General features: G+C 39.5%; 1 protein-coding gene across 1 annotated transcript in view; it reads left to right on the top strand.

The window, feature by feature from the left end:
* Positions 1-15,238, top strand: part of selenoi (selenoprotein I) — a 63,560-nt gene that overhangs the window by 35,509 nt on the left and 12,813 nt on the right. Inside the window, exons 6-8 of the mRNA XM_072251348.1 lie at positions 4,988-5,096; positions 6,983-7,031; positions 8,484-8,664. Of these exons, the coding sequence (XP_072107449.1) occupies positions 4,988-5,096; positions 6,983-7,031; positions 8,484-8,664 (339 nt within the window). The remainder of the gene's footprint in view (positions 1-4,987; positions 5,097-6,982; positions 7,032-8,483; positions 8,665-15,238) is intronic.

The raw sequence follows: 15,238 nt of genomic DNA, 5'->3' as shown, positions 1-15,238 counted from the left end.
ATGATAGTGGAGTCAAGGGATATGGGGAGAAGGGGAGAAGGCGAGAACGGGGTATTGATTGTGGATGATCAGCCATGATCACAGTGAATGGCAGTGTTTTCTTGAAGGGCTGAATGGCCTCCTCCTGCACCTATTGTCTATTGAGTCTTTGTTGGCTCGCAGACCAATGCCATTCTCTCACTAATTTATCCTGTATTCCTTTCTCCCAATATTCCTTTAAATTTTCCCTGCCCAGCTGCTATCTATCCACACAAAAGGGGCAATTTACAGTGGTCAAGTATCTGACCAACTTGTGTGTTTTCAGGTGTGGGGTGGGAGGGGAGTTGGAGCACCCGGGGAGCCCCCACGTGGCCATAGGGAGGACACGCAAGTCTCACACTGACAACGCTGGAGGTCAGGATTGAACTGGCATTTTGAGGCAACAGCCCTCCTAGCTGCATAATGTTCTGCATTTTATCCCATACCCTCTGATTTCTTTCAGGTTCTATAAAATGCTCAGATACTGAGCATTTGGACTTCTGAGGTAATTGAGGACTTGCATTTTTTTTTTTGGTGTTCCATGTACAGTGCAGAATGTCCTAATTAATCATTCTGAGAATGGGTCTGTGATTTCCATACTGCCCATCTCTGAGCATCTATAACATTAATTCTATCAGAATCATTTCTTAGAGGAAAAAACACACTGACAGTTTTACCTCATGTATAAGTTGATATGTGAACTTGTAAAAAAGCAGACATCCAACAGTTTTATTCAAGTTGTATACACAAAATAATCTGAAGATGCTGGGGTCAAAGCAACACTCACAACACGCTGGAGGAACTCAGCAGGTCGGGCAGCATCCGTGGAAAAGATCGGTCGATGTTTTGGGCCGGAACCCTTCATCAGGACTGTAGAGGGAAGGGGCAGAGGCCCTATAAAGAAGGTGGGAGGAGAGTGGGAAGTTCGCATAGTTCGCTGAAAGTGGCATCACTCATAGAGAAGGTGTTTGGCATCCTGACCTTTAGACAGGGCAGCGGTTCTGGTAGTTGCAGTATGTGACCTTAGTGAGGCTGCATTTAGAATATTGAGTGGGATTTTGGTTAAGGGGGTGCCATAAATGAGGGCATAGGCTTATGATCAAAGGTGAAAGATTTTAAAGGGACATCAGGGGTGGCTTCTTCTCGCAAAGAATGGTGCGTATTTGGAATAAGCTGCCAGAAGCAATGGTTGTGATGGGCACACTACCAATGTTTAAAAGCCATCTAAATAAGTACATGGATAGGAGAGTTCAGAATTGGGTTTAATATCACTGATGTATGTTGACAAATTTGTTGTTTTGCTGTAGCAGTGCAATGCATAATAATTTGAAAAACTATAAATTACTATAAGAAACTTACTAAATTAAGTAGTGCCAGAAGAGAGCAAAATAAATAGTGAGGTGTGTCCATTCAAAAGTCTGATGACGGGGAGGAAGCTGTTCCCAACTAAATGTTTTGAGTGTGTGTCTAAAGGCTACTGTACCACTGGCTTGTTGGTAGTAATGAGAAAAGGGCATGTCCTGGGTGATGGTGGTTCTTGATTGATACTGCCTTCTTGAGTTGAGTGGGCCAAATGCAGACAGTTGGGACTCGCTTGCTGGGTAACACAATCAATATTGTCAAGTTGGGGTAAATGGCCCACTTCCATGATATATGATTGCTTAGTCAAGGACAGTCAATATAGATTTGTGAACAAAGTGTCATGTCTGCCTTTCAATGGATTTTTTTTTTGAGAAGTTAGTTTATATTGATTGAAGGAAGAGCACTGAGTTTTGATAAAGTGTTTGAAGTCAATTGTTGAAAAAAAATTAAAAAACAGTGTGTTTCAAGAGATGGTGGCAAATTGTTTTTACAAAAATAGTTCATTTAGAAAGCAGTTATATTCAGGAATTTTATTCCAGAAAGGGTTAAATGCGAGGCATTTGCTTTTCATGATGTATATAAATGGTCAGGACTTAAGGTCCCAATATTTAAGGTGCTTTTTGATACCGACATTGACAGTGTTGTTGAGAGCGAGGAAAGAAATCAGTGAGCTGATTAGGTGGACATAAAACTGGTAAATGGAGTTCAGTGCAGAGAAGTATGAGGTAATATATTTTTGGGAAGGCATATAGTATAGGAAAATATAAAATAAATGAGGAAACTATGAGCAGAGGAATCTCTTAAGTGTATGCCCATAAATTCCTGATAATTAGATTGATAATAAAGTGATTAAGAAGGCATAATTGATACTTTATTGGCTGAGATGTCGAATGCTCCTGCTTTGAGAGTGCTGTAATGAGTAAATGGTTAAGGCCATGATTATAAAGTTGCATGCATAGAGATGATAATAGCAGTGGAGGATACAGAAGAGAACTACAATGATGATGTCAGGGCTGCGGGTAGATTGTCTAGACTTTTGCCAGAGCAGTTTGTCGAGAGGTTGTGGAGACTTGTTAAGATCGCAGACAAAGTCAAGAACCAAAAGGTTGAGCATGGTGCGACTAATGCCCTGTGCTGCGTATATTTCAATGCAAGAACTGTCGTAGGAAAGGCAGGTGAGCTCAGGGCATGGATCAATACCTGGAATTGTGATATTGTAGCCATTAGTGAGAATTAGTTGCAGGAGACGCAGGACTGGCAGCTCAATAGCAGTTGTTTTAAGCACGGCAGAGCGGGAGGGATTAAAGGAGGGGGGGGGGGGTGGCATTGTTAGTCATGGAAAATGTCACAGCAGTGACCGGTCAGAACAGACTGGAGAACTTGTCTAGTGAGATGCTGCGGGTGGAACTGAAAAATAAGAAAGGCATGTCCACGTTAATGGGCAACATTACAGACTGCTCAACAGTCTGAGGGGTTTAGAGGAACAAATTTGTAAAGAGGTTGTGGACTACTACAATAAACATAAGATTGTTATAGTAGGTGATTTTAACTTCCCACATATTGACTGGGACTCCCATGCTGTAAAAGAACTAGATGGGATAGAGTTTTCAAATGTGTTCAGGAAAGTTTCCTTATTCAGTACATACAATGGTGCAAGAAAGTTAGTGAACCCTGTAGAATTTTCTCTATTTCTGCATAAATATATCCTAAAATGTGATCAGGTCTTCATTTAAGTCATAACACTAGATGAAGAGAACCCAATTAAGTAAATAACACAAAAAAAATTAAACTTGTTCATTTATTAATTGAGAAAAATGATCCAAAATTGCATGTATTTGTTGGAAAATGTATGTGAACCTTTGCTTTCAGTTACTGGTATGACTCCCTTGTACAGCAGTAACTTCAATCAAACATTTCTGGTAACTGTTGATCAGTCCTGCACATCGGCATGGAGGAATTTTAGGCCATTCCTCCTTACAAAACTGCTTCACCTCTGGGATGTCGGTGGGCTTCTTTGCATGAACTGCTTGCTTCAGGTTCTTCCATGACATTTCTATAGGTTTAAGGCCAGGATTTTGATTCCGCCATTCCAAAACACAAATTTTCTTTTTGAACCATTGTGTTGTTGATTTACTCTTGCCTTTTGGATCACTGTCTTGTTGCATTATCAACTTCTATTAAGCTTCAGGTGATGGACTGCTACTTTGACATTCTTCTGTAAATGTCTTGATGCCATTTTGAATTCATTGTTCCCTCATGATTGCAAGCTGTCCACAATCCACGATGCTGCTTCCACCCTGCCTCACAGTTGGAATGAGGTTCTGGTGTTGGTGTGCAGTACCCTTTGTCCTAGGAACATAGCAATGTACATTACTGCCGGGAAGTTCAACTTCTGTCTCATCTGTCCACAGAGCCTTGTCCCAGAAGCATTGTAGAACATCCAGGTGGTCTTCTGCAAACTTGAGATGTGCAGCTATTTACTGATTGATTGATTGATTGGAGAGCAGGGGTTTCCTCCGTGGTGTCCTTCATGAACACCCTTCCTGTTTAGTGTTGCTGTTATAGTGGGCACATAAGCAGAGATTTTAGCAAGCTCTAGAGATTTCTGCATGTCCTTTGCTGTTGCTCTTGGGTGTTTTTCCACCTCTTTCAGCATTGCTTGGTTTGATCTTTGCAGGATGCCCACTCCAGGGGGAGTAGGAACAGTACGAGTTTCCTCCATTTGTAGATAGTATCTCTTACTGTGGACTGATGAACACTCAGGTCTTTAGAAATGCTTTTGTAACCTTTTCCAGCTTCATACAGCTCTACATTTCTTCTTCTAAGGTCCTCTGAAAGTTGTTTTGATTAAGACATGATGCACCCAAGCAGATCGATCTTGAGAAGAGCAGTCTGTCTTTTTTATAGGCCAGAGCACCTCTACAACCCACACCTCCAATCTCATCTCATTGATTGGAACACCTGACTTCGAATAGCTTTTGGATGGAGGGAGATCCCCGATGATCCTTTCGGTGTTTTTTCACTATCCTCTGTAGAGTCTTGTTGTTCGATACCAACATCTTCTGTACCACACAGTGATGCAGCCAGACAGGGCACTCTTGATGGTGCTCTTGTAGAAATTTGTCAGAAGGGGGACGGGGAGCCTTGCACGCCTCAATATCCTCAAAGTGTAGATGCTACTGTATCTACATGACTACAAGCCAAGAATTAGGGAGTCAACAGCATGGATGTGATGGGCATGTCATTGCCTCTTTCTGGATTATACAAACGTTTGTATATCATCATAATTCTGAGCTGACAGAGCCATTGAAAATTATTTCATTTTTAGATGCAACTGTAACGGCTAGTTAATGATGCTTGCTGGTACCTCCTTTTAAGTGCACAGTTCTCTGTTTAGCATTGTATATAATTTTTTAACAATTGAGATGTTGCTGCATAGGAAAGATAAAATAATTTACAGAATGTGTAGAAATGGTTAACAATAGTCATTGTTCATGGTCAAACAATGTGGATATTGTGTGTCTGTTGCATACAATTTTGAATACAAACCAAAGAGATGAGATTACCCTCAAATAATAACAAAAATCTTCCTGTAATTCTGTTGCAGACTATTTCAATTGTATACATTATAACTGCTGTTGTTGGAGTTGAAGCTTGGTATGGACCCATCTTCCTCAAGTTCCAGTACAGAGATCTCTTTACTACCATGATATTGAGTATGTATCTTCCTTTATTTATTGTGTATCTTTGGTTTATGTAAAAAGACAAAGGTTTACATATGCAGTTCTCCTTGTAGTGATTTCAGTTTGAGGCACAGGAGGAATGTTATAAATATTTTTATTGTGAAACCTTTATAAAACTGTATAGCAAGCGGATTTAATGAAAATGTTGGACTTTTGTTTATCTATTTTCATTTTGGAACCCTGTACCAAGAGAGTTTGTGAAGACCAGTGTTCCATGCATTTAATTACCTTTTTATTTTTGTGTGCATTGAAAAGATAGGGTAGAGCGATGGAAATGTGTAAATTCATGTTTCCTTTGTTTTTGACTAACGCGTAGGTAGTGTGATTATATTTACAACCATAGGACCATAAGATACAGGAGCAGAATTAGGCCATTTGGCCCATTGAGGTTGCTCCACCAGTTCATTGTGCCTGATCCATTTTCCCTCTATTCTAAGGCTGTGTCCTCTGGTCTTAAACTCCTCCTCCAAAGGAAACATCTTCAAATCCATTCTGTTGAGGCCTTTTCATCATTCGACTTAATGGAGCTGTCCTGCTTTCCCATTCCAAACCTTCACCATTTCATCTGGCAAAGAATTTAAAAGGATGTAATTAGGCATATTGTGGTTAGTTCATGATGAGATAATAAAATTTTATTTCAGCGTGTGCCACTGGGCTGTACAGTAGTATTCAGCCCTGGCAGTCAAGCACAATGATTATCAGCAAGCTTCAGTCATGGAGCCTGTCAATGGCATTTGCTCATAAGGATGCTTATCATAGACTTCATCTCCAGGAGGAAAAACTCCTTAATAGGGTTGAGGAATGGGAGGCATGGTGGAAGGAATTCCATGCACGACCCTGAATCTGGTCTGTCACTGCAGATGAGTGGCGGAAAGGTACAGTGCCCCAAATGATGACATAGTGTGGGCCATTGATTCTGGCATCCTGTTCCTCCTCAAATGCTGAGTTGTTGATAAAGCCCATCAAGGAATGTGATCAAGTGTGGAGGGGTATATATGGCCCACTTGTTGAGATGTATGCCAGAGACCGGCTGCACACATGGCAATGTTTGAATTGCTCTGGCTTGGTACCTAGACTGTTGCCCTTTGCCCCACAACATTCCTCCCTCGCCTCCTTGTCTTAGACAAGGCTGGTGTATCATCAGATTTCCAATGATTGCTTAATTCCTTGCAAAATGGAGCTACTTTGAGTCAATAATTTAGGATCGATTGCTGTCAGCTGGGCACACTTGATTGTGTTTTGCTTGACCTGACATTTCCAAGTGAAAAAGATGTTGCAGTGGTTAAAGTAGTTATAGTAAATGTAGGTGATGGTTAAAGAGTGCAAGCAGCCAGAAATTATGAAAACTTTAAATATTCTAAATCCAATCAAGCTGTTTAGTTTTGGATCTTGTAAGTGCATCTATAAGAGCCTTAAATTATGTTTATATTCCTGTCAATTTCTCGAAGTCAAGCAAGCAAGGTTTAAGAAATTCAAACAGCTAAAGGAGAAAATAAGGTGATATTGTGATACCTCTATATATGTAGGTAGGTTGGGATATAATAGTTGAAGTAATGGAAAATCCTACCACCTCATTACCACAACATTAGACTCCTTGACATAATTGTAAATGGAAATGTTAAAAGTGAAGATGATATCCAGCTTCAATTCCTATCCAATGTATTATAGAGAGACGCACAATGTCTGTGGCTGGGCACAAGAGATCATTGATGTTTCATTGTCATCTCAATCAGAGCATCTGGTTCTTTCGATGTGGAATTTGATTAAATGTTACTAAATTTGAGTTGAAATGTAAATGTTTGCCATTGAGTGTAATGAATTTGTACTAATGCTTAAAGATGGATTAATTTGCTTTGTAGGTTGTGCCTTTATCGTCACATTTCCTGTGAGTTTGTACAATGTTTTCAAGTAAGTTTGATTTGAATTGTTTTCCATTTGAGATTATTTTAAGCAAATTGTTGATTACTTTCAAAGTTAATATTTTAATATTTTGTAATTAAGTGGGTAGATAGATACTTTATAGATCCCAAAGGAAATTAGTGTCACAGACTTATGTGCACAGATATACAAATATTAGAATAGAAGTAGAGAATAAAAAAGTTACCTTAAAAAATAAGATGTGGAAGATATACAAGTCAAAAATTACCAGATTTACAAGTTCACACTGATAAGATGATCATGCATAAATACCAGTCAGTAAAGATTTTCTATTTATTATCAGTCTCCATTTCAAATAGTCTCAGAAATTAAGAGCATAAGATCTGCGTGTATCTATACAGTAAAGGACTTTGTGATAACAAAAGCTTTTTGCATTGGCTGGGAAGATAACACTTTAATTATAGCATTACATTACGGAACTCGAGTTGAGAGGGTAAACAGCTTTAAGTTCCTTGGCATCCACGTCACTGAGGACCTCACGTGGTCTGTACACACCAGCTGTGTGGTGAAAAGGCACAACAGTGCCTCTTCCACCTCAGAGGGTTGAGGAAGTTTGGTATGGGCCCCCAAATCCTAAGAACTTTCTACAGGGCACAATTGAGAGCATCCTAACTGGCTGCATCACTGCCTGGTATGGGAACTGTACTTTCCTCAATAGCAGGACTCTGCAGAGAGTGGTCCGGACAGCCCAGCGGATCTGTAGTTGTGAACTTCCCATGATGCAGGACATTTACAAAGACAGGTGTGTAAGAAGGGCCCAAAGGATCATCGGGGACCAAAGTCACCCCAACCACAATCTATTCCAGCTGCGCCATCCAGGAAATGGTACCGCTGCATAACAGCTAGGACCAACAAGTTCCAGGTCAGCATCTTCCACTAGGCCATCAGACTGATCAACTCATGTTGATTTGAGTGTATTCTATGTTATATTGACTGTTCTATTTATTATAAATTATTGTAAATTACTATGATTTCACATTGCACATTTGCACAGACGTAATGTAAAGATTTTTACTTATGGATGTGAAGGATGTAAGAAATAAAGTCAATTCAATTGATTAAGAACTAATGCAAAATGGATCTGAAGTGAAGCACAATGATGATACATAACTGGCATATTTAATGTTGTTTTGCTAGTATTATAAACTATTTCTGGATACAAACTTAGCCAAACTATTGAGCATTCTCAAAGGAGATTTCATGGAAAGTTAAGATTTGCAAAGTAAAGTATGACACTTTTTTTAAAAAATTTTAAAGTTTTCCTTGAGTTGGAGCTCAGTCTTGAGCTAAACCTTGAGATATTTCAAGTGTTTTGTGCTATATTGCATGGGGAAGCAATTTGTGATTAAAAATGCCTTTTGTAGAAAATAACTATGTCAACATTGCAATATTTTGCTGAACTTTGGTTTTCTTAATTTTTAGGGCATATAGGTCTGGCACATTGAAGCAGCACTCTTTTTACGAAGCCATGCTTCCATTCATTTCACCAGTATTACTGTTTGGTCTCTGTCTACTTTGGGTCCGTATATCACCATATGATGTTCTAGAGAAACATCCAAGAATTTTATATTTTTTAGTTGGGACAGCATTTTCTAATATTACGGTAAGTCAGCATTTCGTAATATTGCAGTAAAGGTTTTCTAGTACAGGTTGAGTACCTTTTATCCGAAATCTGAATTTTTTTTAAGTGCTTAAAAAAAAGTGTTAAAGTTTTCCTTGAGTGGGAGCTTTGTCTTGAGCTAAACCTCGAGATATTTCAAGTGCTTTGTGCTATATTGCATGGTGAAGCAACTTATGATAAAATGCCTTTTGTAGACAATAACTATGTCAACATCACAAAGTTTCAAGGCGATGCACAGGTCTCTGCACACCACAGATAACTTTGAGAAGTCGTCTCACATATGTGATGAATAGATGTTAAAGAGAAATAGAAAAACTGTGCATTAAATGAAAAATTAAGATCTTGATCATGTATTGGAAGACTGGACTTGTCAGTGTTGGAGTAAACATAGCTTAACATTATGCTGATCATGAAGCAAGTAAAGATCTATTTCATCAAACTGAAAATTGAAGGTAATTGTGAATACTCAGCAGGCTGGTTGCAAAAATATAAGGAACTTAATTTCGGAATGGGGTGGCACGGTAACATAGAAACATAGAAAACCTACAGCACAATACAGACCCTTCGGCCCACAAAGTTGTGCCGAACGTAGTGGTTAGCACAACGATTTACAGTACCAGCAACCTGGGTTCAATTTCTGCTGCTGTATGTAAGGAGTTTTTATGTTTTTCCCCATGACCACATGGGTTTCCTCCCACAGTCCAAAGGTGTACCAGTTAGTAGGTTAATTGATCATTGCAAATTGTCCTGTGATTAGGCTAGGATTAAATTGGGGGATTGATGAGTGGGGCAGCTGGAGGGCCTATTCTGCGCTGATTCTCAATAAATGAAATAAGCGTTAAATTGTTAAAATGTCGCAGATGAAAATGTAGCACCTGAGCAAGTTTACAATGCTGAGATTTTATACATTATAAAACCTAAAAGAGTAAAAATATAAATACAAAATACAAATAACCTTTTAATTAAGACATGGCATTGTAGATGGAGACTGAAAGCCTGCTGTTGTTTGCTGTTTAACAGGTATTCTCCCAATGTTTCTTTTGTCACCCTGCACACATTATATTTTCATTATATTAATGGTATGTAATAATTTTTACTGTTAAATACATATATGTGATGAACAAGTCTAAGACAAAGATTGCTTACCAGTAGTGAGTTGGAAATGATGGTGAGCCCAAGCTATTTTATAAAATATTCCAAAATCCAAAAAAATTCCAAACACTTCTGGCCCAGAACATTTCAGGTAATGGGTACTCAACCTGTATTACAGCTGACTTATTAACTCATGTTAGTGAGTTTGTGAAATTTCTCCATGTCCATGTAGCCCCTATCTGACCCTTCTATTTACAATTGTGGGATCATCCAGGAATATAAATATAACACTGACATCTGTTATCTGCTGCAAGCTGTTGTCTTAATTGACCTGTTCTAGTCCTGGCACTAACACTGGCTATTTGTTCAGTTGCTTCTGTGACTTCCCTCCCTTCATCCAATCTCCAGTTTAACCATGATCTTGCATCTCGGGTTTCTCATTGATTTTTCCGCTAATTTACCAATCTGATCAAATCTTATTCACCAACTGCTTTCTGATTATTATGTCCACTAAAATACCAGTCATCACATGTCTTGTTGACCAAAGAAAGTGATGTTTAACATTTGATCCTTGTGTACCTCTTTTGATCTATTTTGCCTTGCTGCTCAAACACTTTGAGCAACTTCTTACAAATTGCTGTCCCAACTTTAGTGTCTCCTTTTCTCATGCATGCAGGTTACCTCACAAACCTGTGCCTGTCTTTCCCCAAACTCTCTATTACTCCCTGTGTGCCAAAGTACTGTCAAGGTCCTGGACTTCAGGCTTTATGGTAACAAAAGTAACTTGTCTCAATCTAACATTTATATACTTCTAGTATGATCTCATCGTCCTTCAGTCTTCTAATTAGTTGAGATCCTACTTGTCAGTTTTCACTCTTAGTCTGATGCTGTCTCTTGGTGTTATCTTTAAAGAACAGTGTCACTTTATATATGAGACTGACATCATAAAAAAACATGGACAACAAAGAATTTGCTTTTTGGATACTTTTGGGTGTACCTTATGGACTTTAGACTGCTGAACATGAAAATCACCATGAAATTTCCCTATCACACTTTTTTTTTGGAATGGCCTGTATTTGTTATTGCAATTCAAAATTCAAGTCAATTAAAATGTTGCCCACAATGTAAGCTGAAAAGTTTCTATCTTGTCCAGGCATGCCTGGGCCTGCTTAGGAAGGGCGGATGCTGCATGGCAGGACCAGTTTAAGAAAGACTATAAAAGCATCATATACTCACTATTCTATGCATTGTGTTTAAATGTATTGGGTTGTGATCGGGTTGAGGCGCATGCTCTATGTGCATAGCATATTGTGTGTACTCATTATAATAAAGTAATTGTATAGTCAAGAGTATATGTGATCGCAAAATGTCTCGCCAATGTTACAACAGCTGCGAAATTTTGTTATATTTGTGGCGAGTATGCACTTAAATCTCAAAGATGGAGCATGACTCCTCTTAATAAGAAAGCCTATGAGCTCTACTTTGGGTGTAGAATTGGCAACCAAGACAAAGCCTGGGCTCTTCATGCTTGTTGCTGTTGATCTTAGAGCATGGCTCGGAGGTACAGGTGTCCCTCTGCTTTTCGAACGTTCGCTTTACGAAACCTCGCTGTTATGAAAGACCTACATTAGTTACCTGTTTTCACTAACAGAAGGTGTTTTTACTGTTATGGAAAAAAAAGCAACGTGCACCCCGAGCAGCCAAGCTCCTCCGCTGGAACTGCATTCTAGCGGGCATTGCTTAAACACATGCCTGTGAGCAGCTGTTAGCAAGATGAGTTCTAAGGTATCGGAAAAGCCTAAAAGAGCTCATAAGGGTGTTACACTTACGGTAAAGCTAGACATAATTAAGCGCTTCAATCGTGGTGAACGAAGTAAGGACAAAGTGAGTTTGGCTTGTGGAAGTTGACGAAAATGATGTTGAGGAGGTTTTCGGATCCCATGACCAAGAACTGATAGATGAAGAGCTGATGCAATTGGAAGAGGAAAGGATAACAATCGAAACCGAATGCAGTAGCAAACGGACCGAAAGTGAAGTCGTCCAGGAACTGTGTGAGATGATAGAAAAATGTGTGGGGCTAAGCAGTCAAGCATACTTTCGTTTTTCAAACCTTCCACACAGCCACAGCAGACAACGAACCTCGACCTTCAACATCGAGGCAAGCAGTCATAGGAGAAGATGACCTGCCTGCCCTGATGGAAATAGACGACGATGAGATGACACCCCAGTGTCCCACCACCCCAACCCCCGGGCTGTGGACCGATGCATTGCCACAGAGAATGCAGCGGTAGCCGGGGCACACCCAACACATCTTTAAGAAAAAAAGCCGAAATAAACAAGCTAATTAATTAGGTGCCACCCGGCACGTAACTGTCGGCCCAGATCAGAGGCGACGCAATCGGCAATCACCTCTGATCTGGAGAACAGTGCGGCAATGATTGTAGAAAAGTATTTCTACTTTATATAGACTGTGTATTTATCATATCATTCCTGCTTTTACTATATGTTACTGTTATTTTAGGTTTTATGTGTTATTTGGTATGATTTTGTAGGTTATTTTTTGGGTGCGAATGCTCAAATTTTTCCCATATAAATAAATGGTAATTGCTTCTTCACTTTACGACATTTCGGCTTACGAACCGTTTCATAGCAACGCTCCATCTTCGGATGGTCGGGGAAACCTGTACTCTGAAATCAATCCCAATGATATGGCCAGAGCAGAAGGATCATGTGACAGACTGCTACTTCTGTCTGACCAGTGTGTCTGGTTTCTTTGCTAAAAACAAGAAATCCATTGAATATCCCAATCTCCCTTGAGCCATAAGTCCTGTGCCGCACAATAGTAGCCAGGAATTGAAAACAACACTGATACTGATTTGATACAGATTTTGAACCCTTAATGTCAAGTGAGCCTCATCTGATAACTCAATCTGACCTAGTCAGAGACTTGGGTTTGTCAAAGGCAAAAGCAGAATTACCGTGTTCAAAACTGCAAGGATGGAATCTGCTATCACTACACGCAAAAATTTTCGTGAAGAATTTCAATATTTAATACAAATGCTTATCAGAATAACTAATGCCAAGATTAAGGAAGGCATTTTTGTTGGTCCACAATCAAACAGGTCATCAATAGTGGGACCAGAGAAAACTGCATGGAAGGCATTCAAGGAAGTTGTTGAAAATTTTATTGGCAACTACAGAACACCAAACTACATGTAGCTGGTTGACAACATGCTTCAAGCATACAAAACCATGAAGTACAAAATGGCACTAAAGATTCATTTTCTGCGTTCCCATTTAGACATCTTCCCCGCAAGTCATGAGGCATGTGATGAGCATGCTGAAAGATTCCACTAGGACATTGGGGGGTTATAGAGAAACAGTATCAGAACAACTAAAATCCAGCAATGCTGGTTGATTATTGTTGGACACTTACAGTGGCATGCAAAAGTTTGAGCACCCCTGGTCAAAATTTCTGTTACTGTGAATAGTTAAATGAGTAGAAAATGAACTGATCTCCAAAAATCAGAAAGTTAAAGATGAAACATTCTTTTCAACATTTTAAGCAAGATTAGTGTATTATTTTTGTTTTGCCCAATTTTGGAGTGGAAAAAAAGGAAAGGAGCACTATGCAAAAGTTTGGGCACCCCAAGAGATTGGAGCTCTCAAATAACTTTTACCAAGGTCTCAGACCTCAGTTAGCTTGTTAGGGCTATGGCTTGTTCACAGTCATCGTTAGGAAGGGCTAGGTGATGCAAATTTCAAAGCTTTATAAATACCCTGACTCCTCAAACCTTGTCCCAACAATCAGCAGCCATGGGCTCCTCTAAGCAGCTGCCTAGCACTCTGAAAATTAAAATAAATGGTGCCCACAAAGCAGGAGAAGGCTATAAGAAGATAGCAAAGTGTTTTCAGGTAGCTGTTTCCTCAGTTTGTAATGTAATTAAGAAATGGCAGTTAACAGGAACGATGAAGGTCAAGTTGAGATCTGGTAGACCAAGAAAACTTTCTGAGAGAACTGCTAGAAAGGCAAATCAAAACCCCCGTTAGACTGCAAAAGACCTTCAGGAAGATTTAGCAGACTCTGGAGCGGTGGTGCACTGTTCTACTGTGCAGAGACACCTGCACAAATATGACCTTCATGGAAGAGTTGTCAGAAGTTTGCAAAAGAACATCTAAGCAAGCCTGATGCATTTTGGAAACAAGTCCTGTGGACTGATGAAGCTAAAATAGAACTTTCTGGCCACAATGAGCAAAGGTATGTTTGGAGAAAAAAGGGTGCAGAGTTTCATGAAAAGAACACCTCTCTAACTGTTAAGCACAGGGGTGGATCGGTCATGCTTTGGGCTTGTGTTGCAGCCAGTGGCACGGGGAACATTTCACTGGTAGAGGGAAGAATGAATTCAATTAAATACCAGCAAATTCTGGAAGCAAATATCACACCGTCTGTTTAAAAAAAAAAGCTGAAGATGAAAAGAGGATGGCTTCTGCAACAGGATAATCTTAAACACACCTCAAAATCCACAATGGACTACCTCAAGAGGCGCAAGCTGAAGGTTTTTCCTTGGCCCTCACAGTCCCCCAATCTAAACATCATCAGAAATTTGTGGTTAGAATTCAAAAGAACAGTGCGTGCAAGATGGCCCAAGAATCTCACAGAACTAGAAGCCTTTTGCAAGGAAGAATGGGCAAAAATCCCCCAAGCAAGAATTGAAAGGCTCTTAGCTGGCTACAGAAAGCGTTTACAAAGCCCAAATTTTTGCTTCGGGCTCTTTTCCGTTTTTGTTATTTTGAAACTGTAAAAGATGGAAATAAAAAAGTAATCTTAAAATATTAAATGTGTCATCTTTAACTTTGTGCCTTTTGGAAATCAGGTCACCTTTTACTCACTTCGCTATTCACAGCAACAGAAATTTTGACTGGGGCGCCCAAACTTTTGCATGCCAGTATAAGTGAGAAGCCTCAGCACTGAGTACAAATGATCAACAAAATATTTTAGCTTAGTTTGAACTATTGCAAAGCATCAGTGCAGTTTTGCAATTAAACTCATTATATTCAATAAGAAATACTTCTTCTCCAAATTCCTACGTGATACAAGTAATCTGGAATTATATTTGCATTCAGCTTCAAGTGTTCTATCATAACCATAAAAAAAATTGTGGCGATGCAACACTTTCGAAAAAAAATTGCTGTCCAGTGATATCAGAGTTAGAAACCATAGAAAAACTACAGCACAGAAACAGGCCTTTTGGCCCTTCTTGGCTATGCCGAACCGTTTTCTGCCTAGTCCCACTGACCAGCACACGGACCATATCCCTCCATACACCTCCCATCCATGTATCTGTCCAATTTATTCTTAAATGTTAAAAAAGAACCTGCATTTACCACCTCGTCTGGCAGCTCATTCCAAACTCCCACCACCTCTGTGTGAAGAAGTTCCCCCTAATGTTCCCTTTAAACTTTT

The sequence above is a fragment of the Mobula birostris genome, chromosome 2, assembly GCF_030028105.1.
Source record: "Mobula birostris isolate sMobBir1 chromosome 2, sMobBir1.hap1, whole genome shotgun sequence".
NCBI lineage: Eukaryota > Metazoa > Chordata > Chondrichthyes > Myliobatiformes > Myliobatidae > Mobula > Mobula birostris.
Note: the sequence above shows the minus strand (reverse complement) of the source record. Positions and strands in the feature narration are given on the sequence as shown.